The 19,261-nt window shown below is 58.3% G+C and overlaps 1 protein-coding gene across 1 annotated transcript in view; it reads left to right on the plus strand.

The window, feature by feature from the left end:
* TSPAN11 (tetraspanin 11) overlaps positions 1-14,642 on the plus strand; it is a 76,217-nt gene extending 61,575 nt beyond the window's left edge. The window contains exons 6-8 of the mRNA XM_004438757.3: positions 1,933-2,091; positions 2,442-2,528; positions 9,535-14,642. Coding sequence (XP_004438814.1) covers positions 1,933-2,091; positions 2,442-2,528; positions 9,535-9,594 — 306 coding nt within the window. The 3' untranslated portion in view covers positions 9,595-14,642. The remainder of the gene's footprint in view (positions 1-1,932; positions 2,092-2,441; positions 2,529-9,534) is intronic.
* The last annotated feature ends 4,619 nt before the right edge of the window (positions 14,643-19,261 follow it).

Below are 19,261 nucleotides of genomic sequence, written 5' to 3' on the forward strand. Positions count from 1 at the left end.
GTCTGAAAACTTGAGGCAGCCCCACCTGCCCACTCTGGTGCCCCTTCTCCCTGCCACCACCACCCTGTGGGCTCTGCTCCATCCTGTATCTACAGAGCCCCCCGGGCCTGCGGCCTTGGTCTTGGAGTGGGAACACCAGGCAGGTAGATGGAGTAGAGGCTGGTGGGCTCTGACTTCTGGGGACAGCGCAGGTCAGCTGGGGAGACACCTTCCCCACCTCTCCAAGGCTGGCTCAGCTCCCAGTCAGCTCCGCACGGAGGGGTCTCTTGTCCTCTGATCCAGTGGCTGAGGGCACCCACGTACACGTGGTGCACACACTCACACCCACGTGCTTAGCCCACATGCACCCTGCTGGTCAGCCCTGTCCAAAGCTCAGTCCTGTCTTGTTGGGCCTCCCACGTGGGGAACTGTGCCCTCGGGCCTCACTCAGGAAGCCCGCCTCACAACAGGTGCTGCAGTCAGTGCTGGGCTGGGGGGCCCTCCGAGTGGAGAGCAGGGCTGGGGAGGCTGGACTCCCCTGGACTCCCCAGGACTGGAGGGGCCAAGGAGGAGGGTCTGGGTTTGCCTAGGTGGAGAGGATGGAAGGGGCGGGCCGGGAACAGGGAACAGCATGAGGAAGGGCACAGCTGGGAGCAAGTGCTGGGCCACTGCCACGGCCTCCATGGGCACCAGAGCACGTGGACACGGGCCCTCCCACATGCCAGGAACTGTTAGAACCAGAGGGGCATGAGGGACCTTGGGCCCAGGCCCACGTCTTAGGCATGAAGAAACCATGCCCCAGGAAGGCAGTGGCTTCAAGCCAGGCCAGCATCTGGGCTCCAGGCCACACCCCGCATACGTAAAGGACACCCATGTGCCCATGTCCACACAGTCCTGATAGCTGTAGCAGGTGTCTCTTACTAACCGCTTCCTCTGTGCTGGGCTCCCTTCTCAGTGCTTCCCGTGACTCGCCCCTCGCAATCCTCACAACAACCCGGTGTGGAGGGACTTTGTTGTCCCCATTTCACAAGTGACAAAACTGAGGCCCAGAGAGGCTAAATTACCTGTCCAGGTGACACACATGCGCAGAGACACAGACGCACAGTCCCATGTGACTCCTAGCACAGCCATGCTGTTCCCAGCTCTATGTGCTGTTCCGTTCTGCCTGACTCCCCGGGGCTGCTCCTCTTCCTTGTGGGACTCTTCCTGGCCCGGGAGCAGAGCCATCAGCCCCTTCCTTCTCTGTGCCCCATGCGAGCCCCTGTTGTCTCTACCAGATGACAGGAAATGAGAAGCTACGGAAGGGCAGGAACCACACTACTCACTTGAGCCCGGGGCCTGCCTCACTCCTGGCACAGCGCAGGTGCTCACAAACACTTGTTAACCGGACCGAGTGTACCTCTCGCACCCCTGCACCCCCGAGACAGCCTCAAAACGGCCTGTTCTGTGGCCCGGATAGGACCACAACTCAGAGGGGCAAGAAAGAACCACTCTCCTGTTGTGTTTGGCTCTCCTTAGACCTGGGCTGGCGCTTCTCTGCCCTGGAGCGGGGCCAGAGCCCCTGGGTCTGTTCAGCACTCACGCCGGCCCCTCTGGGCAACGTCGACCTGCCCGCACCATGGCCTCTGGGAGGCCACGCGAAGGACACACCCTCTGTGTCCCTGCAGGTCTGGGGCTCTGAGGGTGCCCCCAGGACACCAGCATAATCTCCCTAAAGGACTTGGGTGGATAGGAAGGGTAGCCAACAGGTGTCCTTCTGGCAACTTCTACCCCAGCCTGAAGAGAAGGGCCCCCAAGAGAGGAGCTCACTGCTCAGAACAGGGAAGGGGAGAATCACAGGGAGAAGGCAAGGGGTGGGGTGATATCTGAATAATGTGTCCTGCAGCCCGTAACCGAGGGGCTGCAGGAGCTCCGGGCACGCCCCCCACCTCCCTCCTCTGCCTCTCCCTCCAGTTCAAGTGCTGCGGAAGCAACAGCTCGGCCGACTGGCAGCACAGCGCGTACATCCTGTCGCGGGAGGCCGAGGGCCGCCGCGTGCCCGACAGCTGCTGCAAGACCGTGGTGGAGCGCTGTGGGCAGCGGGCCCACCCCTCCAACATCTACAAGGTGGAGGTGAGCGCCCGAGCTCCAGCTGGGGCATGCAGAGGGCCCAGCGGCCATCCAGGAGTCCTGTAAAGGCAGGCTCAGGCAATGGGCGGGGGATGCAGAACACACTTAACTCATTGGCCGTGAGATACCAGGATGGGGGGGGCCTTCAAAGGTCTCCACAAAGCCCTGGGACAAGCAGCTGCTATGAGGAGATTCTAGGACATCATGGCGTGTCCCCAGGTCACCCAAGAAGCCAGAGCCTTTACGTCTCTGGCCTTCCCTCAGCTAGCTGGATGCAGCCCACAGCCAGCCCGTCCCTCCCCATCCTTGCCTGCCTTCAGGCCAACGTGTGTGTGACCTGCGTTACCTTTCAGGGAGGCTGTCTCACCAAGCTGGAGCACTTCCTGGCTGACCACCTGCTGCTCATGGGGGCGGTGGGCATTGGGGTGGCCTGCCTGCAGGTGAGTTGGAGTGGGGGATTTGGGAGGGTTGTCTAGAAGAGCTCCGAACTCCTCTCCCCTTGGCTGAGATCTCAAATCACTGACCCTTTGCACACCCATGCCCGCCCCGCCCTCTCCTCCTGACTCCTCTCTCCTTCCCTTTGCAGCCAAGGGTGAGACGTGGTCCCTCTCTTCCCCAGAAAACATGAAGGAAAATGCCCGGGGGCCTGGGGGACAACTTGAACTTGTGAGAGACCTGGGAGGAGTATGGGTGTGGGCTCAGGTATGTGCATGCACCCTGTGTGTGCACGTGGGGGTGTGTGTGCACAACCTGCTGTGGTACGTGTGGGTCCATGGGTGTGTCTGCATGCATCTGGGTGTACGTGGTCAGGGTTGTGTGCATGTTTATGTGTTAGGTGTACTTGTGCATGTGTGTATACATGTGTGCACGGACGTGCACTCATTCCTCTGTGTGTATGTTGGTGTATGTGGCCTGTGGATGTGTGGTCCCCTGTTTCACCACTCCACCCCTCCCTCGGCCACCATCCAGGGAGTCTGCATTACTCTCAAGGTCGCTGTAATCAAAAGTTGAGAGGGGAGGAGGCAGGAGGGGCCCCCTCAGGGGCTGGGGCAGCTATGGTGAGTGAGGGCCCTGCGTGCCCACCTCGACCGGCACTCTGCACTCCTGCTCTGGCCCAGCAGGTTCTGCAGGCAGCTCCATCCTGCCCTGCCCTTCCCACTCCCTGTACTACAAGCACCCTCTAGGGAAGGGGTGTGAGCAGGGGCCTCAGCCTCAGAGGACCTGGGTCCAGTGCTGCCTCTACTCCTGTGCAACCTGGGGCAGTTCCTTCCCTGCCCCTCAACTACTTCATCCGCAAAATGTGCATCATTTCTCCAACCGCGTGAGGGCTACCTAAGACTAAGGTGACGCGGGTGGCATGTACGAAGGCCTCCCTGAGTGGAAGCTATCTGTAGACTTCAGGGTGGTGTCAGATGCTTTCTCATGGGGTCCCCACCACAACCCCGGCCGGGCCAGTAGTGGCGTTCTCCCCATTTTACAGATCAGGAAGCTGAGACCCAGAGACGTGACTCACTGAGGTCTCACATCTTGAACTGATGCCCAGGTGTCCCGGCCCTCGGTCCGTTGCTTTCCCAAACTCCCTCTCCCATCACAGAGTTCTGTGAAAAGAGAAGCAGGGGGCGTGGTGGCAGCTGGCTTGGGGACCCCTCCAGTGTAGGGTCCTTCCAGGTCACTGTGCTGCCCACCCACATCAGTTGTGCCCCATAGGACCCAGCTGCTGGCTGGCGCACTGGCCCTACCCTCAGGAGGGGGACTGGGCAACCTGGGGCTGGTTATTTCCTCTCCGAGGCTCAGTGCTTTGTTTGTAAAATGGGGCTAATTATACCTGGTTTGGTAACTTGTGAGGATTAGCAAGATAGATGTAAATCATTGGCTCATTGCTGAGCAGATCACAGGGGTTCAATAAACGGTGCCCGTCATTATTTTTATTTCTAGGCAGGCACATCGTCTCTCCAGAAAGCCCTAGTTGTTTCCTAGCCAGCCAGCTTGCCCCCTCCATCTGCATTCACGCACAGGCCCAGGAGCCCAGGAGCCCAGGAGGCATCGACATAGCCCCTCCCTTGCCCTTCCCCAGGGCACCTGCTGCCCGTATACTGAACCCCAGGGGAGTTGCCAGTGGGAACTGGGGAAGGGCTGCTCTGTGCTCTGGCTCCTAGCTCAACTGGGGTTTCCAGAAACCTGCCGTCTGCTTGGGGTGTTGAGGAGGCCTGCTCCGCATGGACACCGACCAGGCCTGGGCCACGTCTCCATCCATTGCCTCCTGACCTCTCTGGCCCTGAGAGCCTAAGGAAGCTGAGGACAAGGGCAGTGAGGCCAAGGGCCGGAGTGGGGCTACCAGCGCCCTGCGCCTGAGGTCCAGGTGGAACAACAAAGGCTGTAGGAGGAACGCCAAGGAGGCCAGGTCGTCAGGCGGGGCACCTGCAGGCCCCTGGACGCCTGCTCCCCGCTCACACCCACCATGGAAGTCTCAGTCCTCCGAAGCCCACTGGGGACTCGCTCCTCGTGTCCCTCAGAGAGAGCCTCACCGGCCTGGGCTGTGGACCCCAGTGCCCTGCCCAGTTTGTCCCCGCCAGTCCGTGAAGCCGGCCCTGCGGCAGCCAAGCCTCACGGTAGAGCGCCCTCTGCCGGCCAGTGCCGGAACTAATGCCCCAGTCCAGGCCGGCCGCCGGCGTTGAGGAAGAGAGGGCTCCCAGCAGGCCTGTGCCCAGGCTGGGTCGTCCTCTGACCCGGGCAGGCACCAGGCACCTCCCCCACACACGCTCAGCCTGGCGCTTCGAAGACCCCCACAGCTTAGGAGGTACAAGGCCAAGAGGGTGTCAGGTTTCCCTGGTCCCCATGAACTGCACAGAATCTTGTGCAAGTCAGAGGGCCCGGATTCTAGACACAGCCCCACATCTTCCTGTGTGATCTGAGCCTCAGTTTCCCTACCTGTAATGTGGAGGAGGTGGACATTTTCAAGCCTTTCTTTAAGCAGCAGCATTCTCTTATCAATGGAACTCTCACCCAGGAGCCCAGTATATTACCATGAAGGCCGAGCTGTTCTGACTGAAGCAGGAGTTGGGGCCTGGGACAAGCCTGGTGTGACAGGCCCCAGGAATCTTCTGGCTCTAAGGTTCTGTGGTTTTTTGGTGAGGATCTCGCCTCAGTGAGACTGATATGCTGTGAGACCCTGGAACATTAAAGCAGGTGTCCTGTGAAGACTCTGAACGCCAAGCAGAAAATGGGACAAACGTAACAAACCCTGACACCAGCCAGGTGTTTGGCAGCGTGCCCCTTGCTGCCTCGTGGACGCATGGACCAGGCACCAAGATGCTTAGGAGAGGTCGTGGTGGGCTGGATGACAAGACCTGCACAGGGCCTCCGGGGCGGTGGTCCTCAACCTTGGCCACGCGTTGGGGTCACTTGGCGAGCCTTAAAACTGCCCAAGGCCCAGGCTACCCCCCCAGCACAATTAGATGACGTGTCTGGGGCTGGCAGCACGCCTGTAAAGCTCCCGGTGGGTCCACGTGTGGCCAGGCTGAGGAACACTGGCCCCGGGAGCAAAGGAGCCACAGGGGCCTAAAAGTCAGAGGTGGGAGCGGCGAGGAGCTGGGAGAAGACTGCGCCATCGCCGTCATTGAACACCCACAGGCAGTCGTGGGGGGGGGGGACACTCCTGGGAGGAGCCAGAGGACAGACAGGAACAGCGGGTGGAATTCACAAGGAGACAGACTGGAGAACTTTTCCACAGTTGGAATTATCCCAGGTGGTCCTGGGGAGCACTGAGCTCTCTGTGGTGCAGGTGGAGCAGAGATGGGGGCTGCAGGGACGCCGAAGGGAGGAGTCCTGCGCCCCACGGCTGCAGTCCCTTCTGCCCTGCGGTCGGGCATGCTGGAGGTGCATCTGTTGCTTTCGGCAAGAGCCCTCAGGGCCCGTCCATCCCCCTTCATGTGTAACTCCCTACTCTGGAAGGGATCCCTGGGGTCTGGAGGTTCCCCCGATCATAAACTCTTAGACCTGGAGGGACCCACAGATTATCTGGGCTAGTGCTGTCGGTCCCGGCTGCCCCTTAGAGGCAGGTTTAACAAACACCGTTGCTCGGGCTCCCTCCGCATGGGCTGGCTCAGAGTATGTGGGATGAGGCCTGGGCATGGCTGTTTCTGAAAGCCCTCCAAGTGACTCAGATGTGCGCTCGGGGCTGAGAAGCACGGGGCCCACCCTGTGCACATGCGTCTGAGGACACCAGGCCCACAATGGAAAGTCACTTGCTAAAGGTCACACGGCCACGGGGCAGAGCCAGGTAGGACCCCACCTCCAGGTCTCTTTGCTCCACACCGGCATCCCTTCTTGTGGGTGGACTCTGGAGGCACTCCACTTTGGGGTAACTTTAGAAGCTAATTTCTAGACTATTCTGGCTGGGAAACTTCTATCTAAAGGATGCAGTGGCTCAGCTCCCTGTTCCTGTTGCCTTCCTCACCACAGAGTCTGGGAGCAGCCCACCAGACCTCCTGCAGAGGAGGCTGAAAGGCCAGTGCTCTGTGTCAGCTCTGTAGTGAGGGCTGCTGTGTGCCAGGCGCGGGCCGGGGGGGTGGGGGGCCACACCAGCAGGCAGGATGTGGTCCCTCCTCCCGGGAATGTTCACTCGGGGGAGGAGACACAGAACACGAGTCGTCACGTGCAGTCATAGGCACTGTGTTAGTGTGAGCCTGGGGTTGGGGAGCACATAGGAGGCCCTAACCTGTCATGGGCAGTCCAGGAAGGCTTCCTGGAGGAAGTGAGAGATAACTAAGCCTTGAAGGAGTTTGACAGGAAGAAGCAGGAGGGGGAAGAGTGCCAGGGTGAGGGAACAACACGTGCAAAGCCCTGGCTGGCCGATGGGGTGGGCTTTATCCTGAGGGCCCTGGGGAGCCACTCACGGTGCAGGAGGGGCTGTGTGCTGTAGTGTTGGCTCCTGTCATCCTAGATTTTAAGGACTCTCACCAGGGAAGGCTCTGGACCAGTGAAGACACTGGAGGTTTTCCTATTGATAGAGGAGGATCTGAGGCTCAGAGAGGGATGTAACTACAGCCAAGGTCACATAGCCCCAGGTAGAAGCTAGCCCACTCCCACCTGTCACTCCCACATTGTAGGATGGACACATGCTGCGGAGCCCAGAAAACTCACAAGACAGCCAAAATTGGATCTGCAGGTCATTGAAAGGAGAACCAAAAGATGGTTTTGAAATGGCTTCCTGGGACCTCCCTAGCCCTTCCTTGATGCTCTTGATGACAGCCAGGTGCTGGCTCAGAAACCTCAGAAGAGGGCAGCACGCTCTGTGCACCATGCCCCGTGCCCCGTGCCCCATGCAGGCTGGGCCCCAGCAGCCCTTCCCGACTCATCCTCTGCATCTCCTATTCCTGCAATCCACTTTTCCTGTGTTTGTCCTGAGGAGGGAGGAAGGGATTCTGCTTACCCTCATGCTGGCCGCTCAGAGCCATCTGTGCTGAGTTCTCCACATCCTCTGTCACAAAGGAGACGCTGGTTGTCACTCAGGGATCTGATAGCATCCATTACCCCTGTGCATGCGTCAGGTGGTGTGTGTGTGCACGTGTGTGTGCATCTGCACACACGTTGATGAGTGCATCCTTCACCCCTCTGCACCCGTCAGGTGGTGTGTGTGTGCACCTGTGTACATCTGCACGCATGTTGAGTGCGTCCTTCACCCCCTGCACATGTCAGGTGGTGTGTGTGCACGTGTGTGTACATCTGCACACACGATGAGTGCGTCCTTCACCCCTCTGCACGCATCAGGTGGTGTTTGTGGGTGTGGACACACTGATGAGATTCTGGCCCGCACACCTCCACCCTCACCGTGCCTTCCCTGGGAGGCGCCCTGGGAACCACATCTTACATGGAAGTGTGCGTGCTGGGCAGCTCAGCTCTCCCAGTCCTCCACTGGCATGAGCTGTAACTGTAGATGTGGCCACAAGTCTGTGCTGGTCCAACTGCTCGCTTCTGGCCTCCCCCTCAGCAAGGATCAGAAAGACCCAGATAACCCCACAGGATAAATCAAACCACGAGGTGGACATCTGGGTGGAATGGCTGTGATGGCCACCTGCTTCAAGCCAGTAGGAGATAAGATAACCTCTTAAGCCGCCTTTCAGTTTGTGGCTCTGAGTCCCCACGGTGGATTAGCCTGCTCTTAGCACTGAGTCTGAAAGCTGAAAGCTCTGCTCGCAGGGCCCCACTGCCCTCCCACGTGGTGACGGGGACGGAGAGGAGGGAGGAAGGGAAGAAGGGCGTCTCCCTCGCTGCCTTCTTAAGCTAGCATTGCAGAGAGACAGAGAGCCCGCCAGCTGTGCGTGCTGTGTCAGCCTGTCCTCCTCCACTGGTCAGAGCTCTGCGTGCGTGCGTATGTGCCCGGGCAAGAGCAGGTCAGCAGCGGCTACTGGAAAAGTTTGGGAAAGATGAGACATTGTTTCCTATCCTTGGGGAAACCCGCCTTCGCGGTTTGCGGGGGGACAGTCATGGGGCGGCCCACGCAGTGCCCTCTCTCCTGCGGGCGGGGGGTCGGGGTGCAACGGTGTCAGCACCATGATCGCAGTCATGGGCCTCCTTGGTCAGACACATCCTCATGTCCTTGTCTTCAGCGCGTCCTTGGGTGGGAAGATGGAGAGGAGGAGAGGAAGGATGGAGGAGGAGGGCAAATGAAGAGCAAGGGTCCTCTGCATTTAGAGAGGGGGAAGGGAGGCCCAGGGGTCAGTGGTTTCCCAGCACTGTCTGCCTGGGGCAGGAGGCTCCAGCCCCTTCTTGTCCAGCTAGTGGATGCGACCGAGGGGCTGTCAGGCAGACTCCTAGGGTCTGGTTTGGAGCACGTTCCAAGCTGATTTACAGGATGAGCTGGTGACAGCTCTGGGTGCTCCTTCCAGAGCCTCAGTTTCCCCAGTGGCCTCTGTACATCAGCCAGAGAATCCACTATGGACCTTCGTTTTGCTCTGGAGTCTGAGAGCAGCAAGATGCAGACTCTTTCCTAGAGAAGAGGACCACTTCAGACAGCAGTGAGGGAGTGGAAATATGACGGCTTGGGATCTAAGTAAATCGGGCCATCACTGGACAAGACCTAGGACCACAGACCAGCAGCGTCAACTGGGAGCCTGTTAGAAATGCAGAATCTCAGGTCCCCCCCCAGGCCTGCAGAATTGTAATCTGCTGAGTAACAAGGTCCCCGGTGATTCGTGCCCATTAAAGTGTAAGAAATACTGCTCTTGGATAGTAGTTCTCAGAGTGTGTTCCCCCTCCACCCCAGCATCACCTGGGAGCTTGTTAGAAATGCAGAGTCTCAGGCCCCACCCCAGACCGACTGAGTGGGAATCTGCCCTTTGTCGAGGTCCTGGGGGTGTCCGCAGTGTGAGAAGCCCTGCTCCAGGGCATGGCTGGGCCAGCAGCTTGATGCGCCCCTGATTTCTCTTTGCTCCTCTGCCCCTCCAGATCTGCGGGATGGCTCTCACCTGCTGCTTGCACCGGAGGCTCCAGCTGCATTTTTACTAATGGCCAGCCGTGTTCCCTCTGACTGCCGCCCACAAGGACAGGTGCCCAGATCCTACCTGCCAGGCCTGCGGCGTCAGCATCAGCTCACGTAGAAACTCCCCCTACTCTGTGCCCAGCCCCTCAGACCCACCAAGTGCCCAAGACCATGGCCCCTGTGGTTCCCAGCCACGCCAGGGACCCTGGGCCATCTCCCTCCACCCCTGGGCGCTCACTGCCGGAGTCCCAGGGCAGGGGACTGATCTGCCGGGAGACATCAGCCAGAGCCCCTTCCCAGGCCTGGGGCACCTGTGGGCTACAGGAGGGTGAGAGCTGGGCTCCCTGCTCCCTCCCAGCTCCTGAGCCTAGAAGGAAGGGCGGCCAACCTTGACCCCCTGGGACTCCTGCATTCGGCACGTGACCCCCACCGGTGCTGAGCACCCCTCCTCTCACCTCTGCCACAGGCTCTGGGTGCTCTCTCTCCCCTAGGGGAAGTGCGTCAGGGTTGGGCAGTGAGGGTTAGCTCTGCCCCTGGAAGACCCAGCCCTTTGATCGGCCCACCCCCACACCTCACCTGGAAGGGGGTGTCCTGGTGGCCTGGGTCCTTCCTGCAGGGCCTGGGAGGGAGAGAGCTAAGGTGAGGCAGCCGGGCACTGGGGTGGGCAGCGGTGGGGGGAGCTGCCAGGGCAGGGAGCAAGGCGGGGTAAATTGGCTGCACCAGGAACCTGGGACCCACCTAGTGGCCCTCCCCGGGGGGGGTCACCTGGAAGACCATGGCCCCAAGCCCCAGCCTCCAGTAATATGCCCCTCAGGGATCTCCTCGCTGTGGCCCTGTTCTCAGGAATGCCAGGTTTTTAAAACCATCTTCCGCTCTTCAAGTGTGGAGGGTGTAAAAATCCTGATTCGACCAAATCCCAGACCCTGCAGAGTCGGGGCCACTGAGAAGGTGAGGCTCTGAGTGGAGGCTGCTCGGCCTGAGCCTCGCTGTTCCTGGGCCCACGCCCCCTGACCATGTGGCCACCCCCAGGCTGCCTCCAGGGGGCCTCGCTCTGCCTCCTCTTCCATCCATCCCACAGAGAATACAGTCCCTTCCTTTCTTTGCTCCTCTCTTGCATCTCTGAATTAGGCAGGGAATTTTCAGGAAGAACTTCCCAAATACTAAGGAAGAGCAGAAAGAAAATCCTAGAAAATGCAACTGCTGGCAGTTTTCCAAAGAACAGGTATCAGCTCATAAGACAGCAGTGAGGACCCCCTCCGAATGGGGGTTATAGGTGGGCAGCTCGTAACACGAGAACCCACACCAGCTGCCACACCTCCCAGGTCCTGCATTTCCTACCCCGGGGCCTCTTATGTCCCAGCCTTGAGAGAGTGGCCCCTTGTTGTGCTAAGACCAAGGCCAGGAAAGGTTACACCTTGCCCTGACTTGTTCCAGGCCCCAGTCTCAGGACTCAGCTCTTGCTGCCTTGGGTCGGTCCTGGCTGAAGGGTGTCCTCCCTCCCCTCCACGGTCACTGCTGTTCCCATCACAGGCCCAGCTATATAGAACCTGCATGCCCTCAGAACAGGGATCACTCCCACGCACAAACGGCAGACCAGCTTCCCGGGCCAGGTTGCCTCCCTGCCTCGGGGATTCTGCAAGGGCTGTCAGAGCCCTGCTGGCTTATCTCCTCCGCCTAGAGGGCCCTGGGGTTGCCTGTGCGAATTCATTAAAAGGGGGACCAGCTTTCCAGCAATCCCAGACTGTGCCACGGCCAAAAGAAATAGCGGTATGATAATCCTTGCCGCCCTCCAACTTCCCAGGATTTCTGCAGCTAATCAAAATGACCGTGACGCCACGCTCTCTGCAGGGACAGACATCAGACTGACAAGTCTCAAGTGAGGGCTGGAAAAGAGAGCCATGGTCTTCCTGCCAAGGGGCCTGAGGGAGACAGCGATGGGCAGGGAGGTGCGGTGGCCCTATACCTGTCTGCCCCTTGGGGGGTCTCTTAATTCTTCACTGAGTTCAGCCAGGCTTGTGGAGATGGGGACAGGGCTGATGGGCAGGTGTCACTTGAGAACCTGACTTGTCTGCCCCAGCCGCGTGTCGGGTTAGGCAGGCCTGGCTGAGGGCAGCAGTAGCTGTGATTCCCGCCCTGGGCGTCCTTACACCCAGACTGCTGTTGGAGGGTGGCTGGTCCAGGCTGCAGAGAGCGAGAGAAAGGCCCAGAGCTTTTGGGAACCAAGACCTCCTGGTTCCTCCCAGTGGCCTGGAAGGTGAGACAGGGTTAGAGGAAACGGAGGTCCAGGCTACAGCAGATTCCTGCTCTGGGCACACAGGCTGGAGTGGGAGCCAGGGATGCTGTCCCCGGTGGGGTGTGCCCATCCTGCCTGCGAGGATGCAGATCTGCAGCCAGGACGGTTCCTCCCAGGTCCCTCCTTGGAGGCTGTCACGGTCCTTGGAGAGAGAAGGGCATGCCTGTTGAAAGCCGTCATCAGTTCCGTGTGGGCAAAGGGCCCCCACACACCAAGGTCCAGAAAATAAGCCGGCACTTTGCAGAGGTCTGGACACGGCTGGTGCTGGACTACCATGCAGCTCGGGTCAGCACATCCTGGGCCTGCAACCCAGCTGCCCTTCCCTCCCTCAGCTCACCAGGGCAGCCACCCAAGAGGGAATGACACGTCCCCCCACTCCCCAGGTGACATGTGTGGGGTGCACGGGAATGAAACTCGGCCTCTGGTGAGGGGATGAAGGTTTGTTTAAAATGTTTGTGGCAGTTCTTCTCTTTCTCCCAACCCCTCCCTGACTCCAGGAGCCCCTCAGGTATAGCCCTGTGGGGGTGGGGATCCAGGGCCTTGTGTTCACTGAAGGCCTACTGTGTGCTTAGAATGTGTCAGTCATGTAAATACATTATCTTGTAGTGATGGCAATAGGAGGGTATTACTCCGCCATCCTACAGGTGAAGAGATTAAGGCTCAGAGAAGTTAAGACATTTGCTGGTCATCAGTATTGGCTGTTGTGACACCACCCCAGCAGGATGGAACCAAGGGAAGCTGGGCTGGAGACCCCTCTCCTCAGCGTTGCTCAGTTTTCCATCTCTGTGATAAGCTGTCAGGCTGACCCTCAGGAACGTGTCCCTCAGGGGCATCGCTGAATAGCAGCAGCCTTGGCACCCCCTCGCTGGACAGAACCACCCATTGTGGCCCCAGCACCAGTGCCCTGCACATTTGCAGTCGGAAGAGAAGTCTGGCTTCTTCTAGGCTGACAGCCAGGCCCTCCTGGTGGAGTGGCACAGGCAGTAGGCAGAAGCCCAGGGGTCATCACTCATGGGGACGCCTGGCCTCTCACTTCAGGTGCCAACACTGACACCAAAGTGAGAGCCGCCTCCCTCAGCAATCGGAATCCATAAACAGGGCATGGAATCTCATGCCCTGGTGGAGGCCATTGTCTGGAGGCACAAGGTTTGGCAAGGGAGCCTGAAATGCCTCTCCCTGCCCCATGCTGGGGGCAGGAGGAAAAGCTCAGGTCCCCTGCACTTGCAGAGCCACCCTGGGCAGGGAGGAGGCACCCCGGGGTGGCGATGTTGACCTCTTCCTGACTTGCCCTCCCCTACACTGCCAATGCTGGGGCTCTGGGCAGGCACACCATGTCTCTGTCTCGGGGCCTGGAATCTCATCAGGCCGCTCACCCTGGGCACAGCCATAGGCGTGGCACTGAGGAGGGGTGGGGGGAGATGCCCGGGTGATGTGCCCCTAGGACCATGCTCTACAGCCTGTTTTGGTGTTGGAGTCTGCCATGCCGGGTCCATCTTCACAGTTTCGAGGACAGGAAGTGAAAAAACAGTTACTTTCATCACCGCTTATCCCAGTGCCTGCCTTGAAAACGTGCACCTACTGGCCACTTCGGACCTGGGTAGGGAAAGGGAGGTGAAGGCAGTTTGACTGGCTAAAGAAAACACCCGTCTTCTGTATCACTGCTGGGTGGCACTCACATCCACCGAGGACACCAGTGATCAGGTGTCTAAACCGGAAGTTCTTAAGCTTGAGTGTGAATCGGGATCACCTGGGGCCTTCTTAACACAGACTGCTGGGTCCCACCCCCAGGGCTTCTAATCAGTAGGGTAAGGACAAGAGTTTGCCTTTTTAGCAAGTTCCCGGGTGATGCTGATGCTGCTGGCCTTGGAATCACACTTTGAGAACCACTGCTTTAGACCACACCACAAAGGAGGATACTTTGTCACCTTCCTCTGTATGTCACAGTCCCAGAAGTCACTGTGAGGATGGGATTAAGTGTTGCCACCATGAGCAGTTCCCAGCCAGCCAGGAAGGTGCCTCTCCTGCTGTGTGTTCTGGCAGCACCTGCCCTGGCCTCTGAGCAGGACTCCGTGGAGCTCTCTGAGTGGGTCTGTGACCTCGGCTGGGAGACCCGGAGCTGGGTCCTTCTTCTGGAAGGGACAAGTTTACACCTCCAGCCCCGTTTTCCTGTCACCTCTGTGTGCCTTGGGAGAGCCCCGCTCCATGCTTGTGTCCCCAGCTCTACTTCAGCACAATGCCCAGCCCTGGGCTCCATCCCTCACCTCCCGTGTGCCCCTCCCCTCCTGCTCATGCACCGGAGACACCCCAGGAAAGTGCCACTGGTAACTCCAGTGAGGCCAGATGGCTTCCCGGAACCAGCTGGGAACCACGGGTTTCCATCCAGTCCACGGGTATGGGCCATCACAACAGTCTAGAAACAGAAGTTGCCTTAATGTACTGCATATAGAGAAATTGCTCTAGTTGTATACATGCCCCCTCCTTAGCTGGCCTCCGAGTGGGCCCAGCCTCACGTGCATGCGAGGGGGCGTGACAATAAAGGACGTATCTAGACGGCCTGCTGCTGCTGTTCTCTTCTGCAGGGAAATCCCATCAGTTCATCAAACGTGTGTGGACCTACTCTACGTGCTGGAAACGCACAGTAGTGATGGGGAGCAAGGAGGAGGCAGAGCCCTACTAGGAAACCCACTGACCGTGCTGTTTAGGGTCCTGCTGACCCTTCTTTTGGCAGCTCCGGTGTTTATTTGAACTGACCTGCCTGCCCATGAGTGTCATTAGCTCCTGGCAGTAAGCGAGAGCCAGGTTCAAACAAGTGTGCTTGAGTTGCTCCTCCTAAAGCTCTCTGCCTGTGGTCAGCCAGTGTCCCCACACCACTCACCAGGATGCACGGCCGGCCTCTGTTCACAAGCCTGCGGTTTGCTAGGCCCGCTGCGGGCATCCCCCTGTGCGGGCCGCAGCAGATGCAGAGTGCCGTGAGAGCTCAGGGGCAAGGGGCCCCTCTGGCTGACCATGAGGTTCCCAGCTGAGCATTTCAAACCAAGATACACACTCTTACTGCTACGGGGACCCCCAGACCATCTCACCCCAGAGTGACAGTTTCCTCACCTGGACCAGCTCATTGGTCCTCATTCCCAAATCCAGAGTGGGACCCTTTTTCATCTCAATGCAAAAAAGACTTCAATCTTATAATTCAGAAGAGCCAGGGGCACCAGGTTGCCCAGTGCAGAGATAAAGGAAGTAAATGCTTTGTCTTTTATGACATAAACACTCATTCTATTTCATTCACTATTCTGTCTAGAAAATGTGCTTGGGGTGGGGTGGGGTCAGTGGAGGAACGTGAAGAGACCTGGGAAAGCTGGTCTCTGGGGATCCCAAGACAGAGGGACTAGGAGTCGGGGTGAGGAGGCAGGCTGGGAGCCAGCCACTCACCTGGCAAGAACCTGAAGGGGGCCTGCGCACTTGCTGTGTAAGCAGATCCATCCACCCAAGGAAGTCCCCAGGTGGGGACCCACCTTGCAGAGGAGTCTGCAGCCCCTGGCCAGCTCTGCTGTGTCTCCTCGGCCCCTTAGGTCAAGACCATTCACTGAACGAGCACAGCGGCAGCCCTCTGATGGCTTGAATATTAGGGGAGTGGACTCAGTCCAGGGCACGTCCACGGTCATCTATCCTGTTGGCCCTCCCTGGGACACCTGCTCACCTCCATCATCACTACGAGTGTGAGTGTGTATACACGTGCACACACAAGCACACAAGCGTGCCCGAGGAGGGACGAGCACCCCTCTGGGTCCCTCTGTGTGCACACAGGCAGCGCTGTGGCTGGTGGTCACTGCTGTCTAAGCAGCCCTGGAGGCCGACGAGGGCCTGGTCAGGTGGGCGCTCAGTGGAAGTTTTGTGAAGCTGTCCCCCCCGTGGCTGCCGGCTGGCCCATCAGGTGCCACTACTTCCCAGCAGGTGCCGAAGCCTCACATCAGCCCCGAGGGCTGGGCTGTCATGTGGCCACAGGGTGGGCTGCTTCAGGCTGGGCCCCTGCTGCCCACTCCCTCTCCCCACCAGAGAAGAGAGAGGCTGCCGGTGCCAGGTGAGCGGGAGGAGACGACACAAGGGCCAAAAGCCAGGATTATGCCACTGACTTTCTTCTTAAAAACAAAGACACGAGAAACCTCTACTTCCCTTTTCCCCCTGCTTCCATCCCTGGCTGAACCTCTGTGTGGCAATGACTGAACGAAGGCAAGGGCACTGCGGGGGACCCGGTGGGACACTTTGGATCAGGCCAGGGGTGAAGAGGGCGGTGAGTAAAGCTTGAATCCAGCCCTTTCCATCAGCAAGGTGCAAATGCTGTCACTGCACTGAGGACATAAGCAGGCCAGCAGAGCCCAAGGGTCAGTGTTCCATTAGTCTGGGCACTCTTTGAAGAGGTCATGAACAATTTCCACCAACTTCTAAAATATTGAAAGTAGCTCACGAATCCTAATTGGTGTTTAGAGAACCCCAAGTTGGGGACCAGAGATCAAATTCAACATGCCGCCCCGAGTTGCCAACCAGGAAATAAGAAGGCTGAGTCGTTTCTTGAACTGGGGTCTCTTTCCAGAGAAAAGAAATGTACTGAGAATGCATTGGGATTGCCGGAATCCAGTGGGGGAGAATCGGGCAGAAGGAGGAAGGTGAAGGCCAAGGAGCTTCCTGATGCCATTAAATGTGAACACGGGCTCAGCTCGTCCACACGTGGGACCAGCGCTGCTCCAGGTGTTAGGCAAGGCTAGGCCCCAACTCTGCAGCCGCCAAAAGAAAAATCTCCGGGCAACAGGCTCTACCCACCGGACCCAGCCACAGACCACCGTGTGGCCTTGCTATTCCAGTCCCCTGCTCTCCTCCACATTTTAAACGGACACCAAGGAAAACTGGGCAGCACCCCACGCTTGCCCCGCTGGCTCTCAGCCGTCTGGCAGTCTCTAGGGCCACAAAGGCGAGATTCCAGCCAGGCAGCCTCAATCTGAGGGGCTGGCTCGAGTGTGCCCTGTGGAGTGTTCTTATCCTTTTTGTTAGCTTAAGGAGACACAATAGTCCATCTCCACAGCTGTCATTAAACTCAGCAGAAACGAGATGGCTATATCAATAGCCTCCCAGTCTTTGCTGAACGCTTTAAGAAAGGACCATTGCAATGCTAATATTTTCATGTCCAAAATGACATTCATTTAATCTGGCTTCCCTCTTGCTTCTGTGGATTATTGAATGCTGCTACTGGGCCAGCCCAGAGCAAAACCGAGCCATGCAGGAAGCTTGCCCACCGACCCCTCAACAGCTCCTTTTGACAGCTCACTCCCTGCTCCATACACAAACCCCCTTCCAGATCACTCCCCTATGTCCCCAGCTTTCAGGGGATGCTCTTCCTTGGGGACTCCTGAGGACCCAGATTTGACCACTTTCTTGCCAAGCACCCACCCTGGTCTAGGAACAAGCGAGATGTCTTAGCATACATCCTTACAGCAAATCTGTAAAATAGGTATTATCCTCATTTTGCAGAAGATGAAACCAAGACAAGTTCAAGGTGCTTGCGTGGACACCCAGCGCAGAGTGGGAAGTTACCCCAGACCCTCCAACTCTCAAACCAGCGCCCTTCCCCGCCAGACATGGCCCATCTGCCATGGAGGAGGGTCAGGCACGGTGATAGCCGATACAGTAGTTGTGGTGAGGAGAAACCTAGTAATGTAGAGGAAAGACATTTACAGGCTGTGAAGCTCAACACAAACAACAGAGGAGGTTTCCTTACACCATGCCGGTCTCTGTCCATCTCCTGCACAGGAGCACTCGCCCAGAAAACACACTCATCCTCCACTCGGTGCAAACAATGAGTCATCCACCTGTCCAGGGGAGGGACGTCCTGCCAGATGAATGGCAAGAATGCTCCTTCTCCCTCCAGTAAATCTAATTTGTTACCAAGCCTTGTCCATTCTCCTGTGTGTCTCTCAAATCTGTCATTTTTTTCTCCATCCCACTGCACTTCCCTGTGGGCTCCAACGTCTCACCTACATCACCGGAGCAGCCTCTCCCTGATGTCCCTGCATCCACCCAGTCCCCTCTAACCATTCTCCACACCGCAGCCAGTGATGGTTCTCAAGGACAGATCTGAGCCTGTCATGGTGGGCTTCAAACCTTTCAGCAGGCTCCCATTAAAGTTCAAACCCTTTAGCCTGGCTTACCAGTTGGTGATCTGGCGGCTGCCCCTTTTGCCAGACACGGCCTTCACCGTCTGTGCCAGCTCCGACATCGACAGGACACACCTCCCACTCCTTGCCAGGTTAACTCCTCCTGTCTTCAGCTCTCGGCTTCAACATCACCTCCCCTGGGGGGCCTCACCCTCCGCAAGTTGGGGTCAGTGCCTCTCCCACACTGTGAACATCACTCCCACAGCCCTGAGCTGCGATCAGTTTACCCTCTGCGGCCCCTCTGAGAGCACCAGGATTGGGTCTGGGTCCTTCACCATTGTATTCAAGCTGCTTGGCACAAGTGAGCATTCAGCAGGTCTTTGAGTGAACAATGTCCTGTCTCTGCAGGCCCCAGTGCTGGCCGTTTTGAGGGAGTTCTCGTATGGGAACCTGTTCTGCTGCTGCTTCTCGTAAACCTTCCTTTCTCGTTGCCCTTTGCTGAGCGCTGATGGGGAGACAGCTCTCCCAACACATCACACAAGAATGGGGGAGCAACGGAGGGGCCCCCAGGGTCAGCTCAGCCACCCCCTCCCATGGGCTGAAGAGGCCAGCAGCCGTCCGAGAAGGCTCTAGCCTGGTCAGCAGAAGTCCCCAGGGAAAAAGATGCCTGCCCTGTCCTGATGTGAACATCTCTCTCCTGCCCAGCCAGGGCAGCCTGCCTTTCGTGGCTTAGGTCATCTGACCAGAGACCAGTGCTAATAGAGGGGTCAGTGCATCCCACTGCCCTGTGAGCCAACAGACTTCACTCTGTCCCCAGAAGTAGACAGCACAGGGACCCTGTGGGCATCTCAACAGGTGTGTCCACAGACCAGGGGGCAGGAGTGAGAGGGAGAATGGGCAGAGAGGAAGCGGCCTCCATCCACATTCCTATGACTTGGCTGGTCCTCAGTGGATGATGGAGGGTCAACCCCCTCAGCCATGACCAACTCCTGACCCCACAGTCACAAGTTCCCCTCCGGTAAATCCTGGGGAGGCTCTCAGGGACCCCATTCTGGCTGGACCTTTGATAGAGCGTCACCTCGGACCCCTCAATCCTCAGCAAATCTCTGGAGGCTTTGGGACACAGCAGCAGCAGGACGAGGTCCCAAAGGCTGACACTCTGGGACAATTCTGAGCCCACCTGGCCACACCCTTGAGGAGGAGGGAGACAGACCTCCACAGGCAAAGGGGTTAGAGGTGCCCCTCCCGCTGCAGACCCAT

The sequence above is a fragment of the Ceratotherium simum genome, chromosome 17, assembly GCF_057802395.1.
Source record: "Ceratotherium simum simum isolate JZ-2026a chromosome 17, ASM5780239v1, whole genome shotgun sequence".
In the NCBI taxonomy this organism is placed as follows: domain Eukaryota; kingdom Metazoa; phylum Chordata; class Mammalia; order Perissodactyla; family Rhinocerotidae; genus Ceratotherium; species Ceratotherium simum.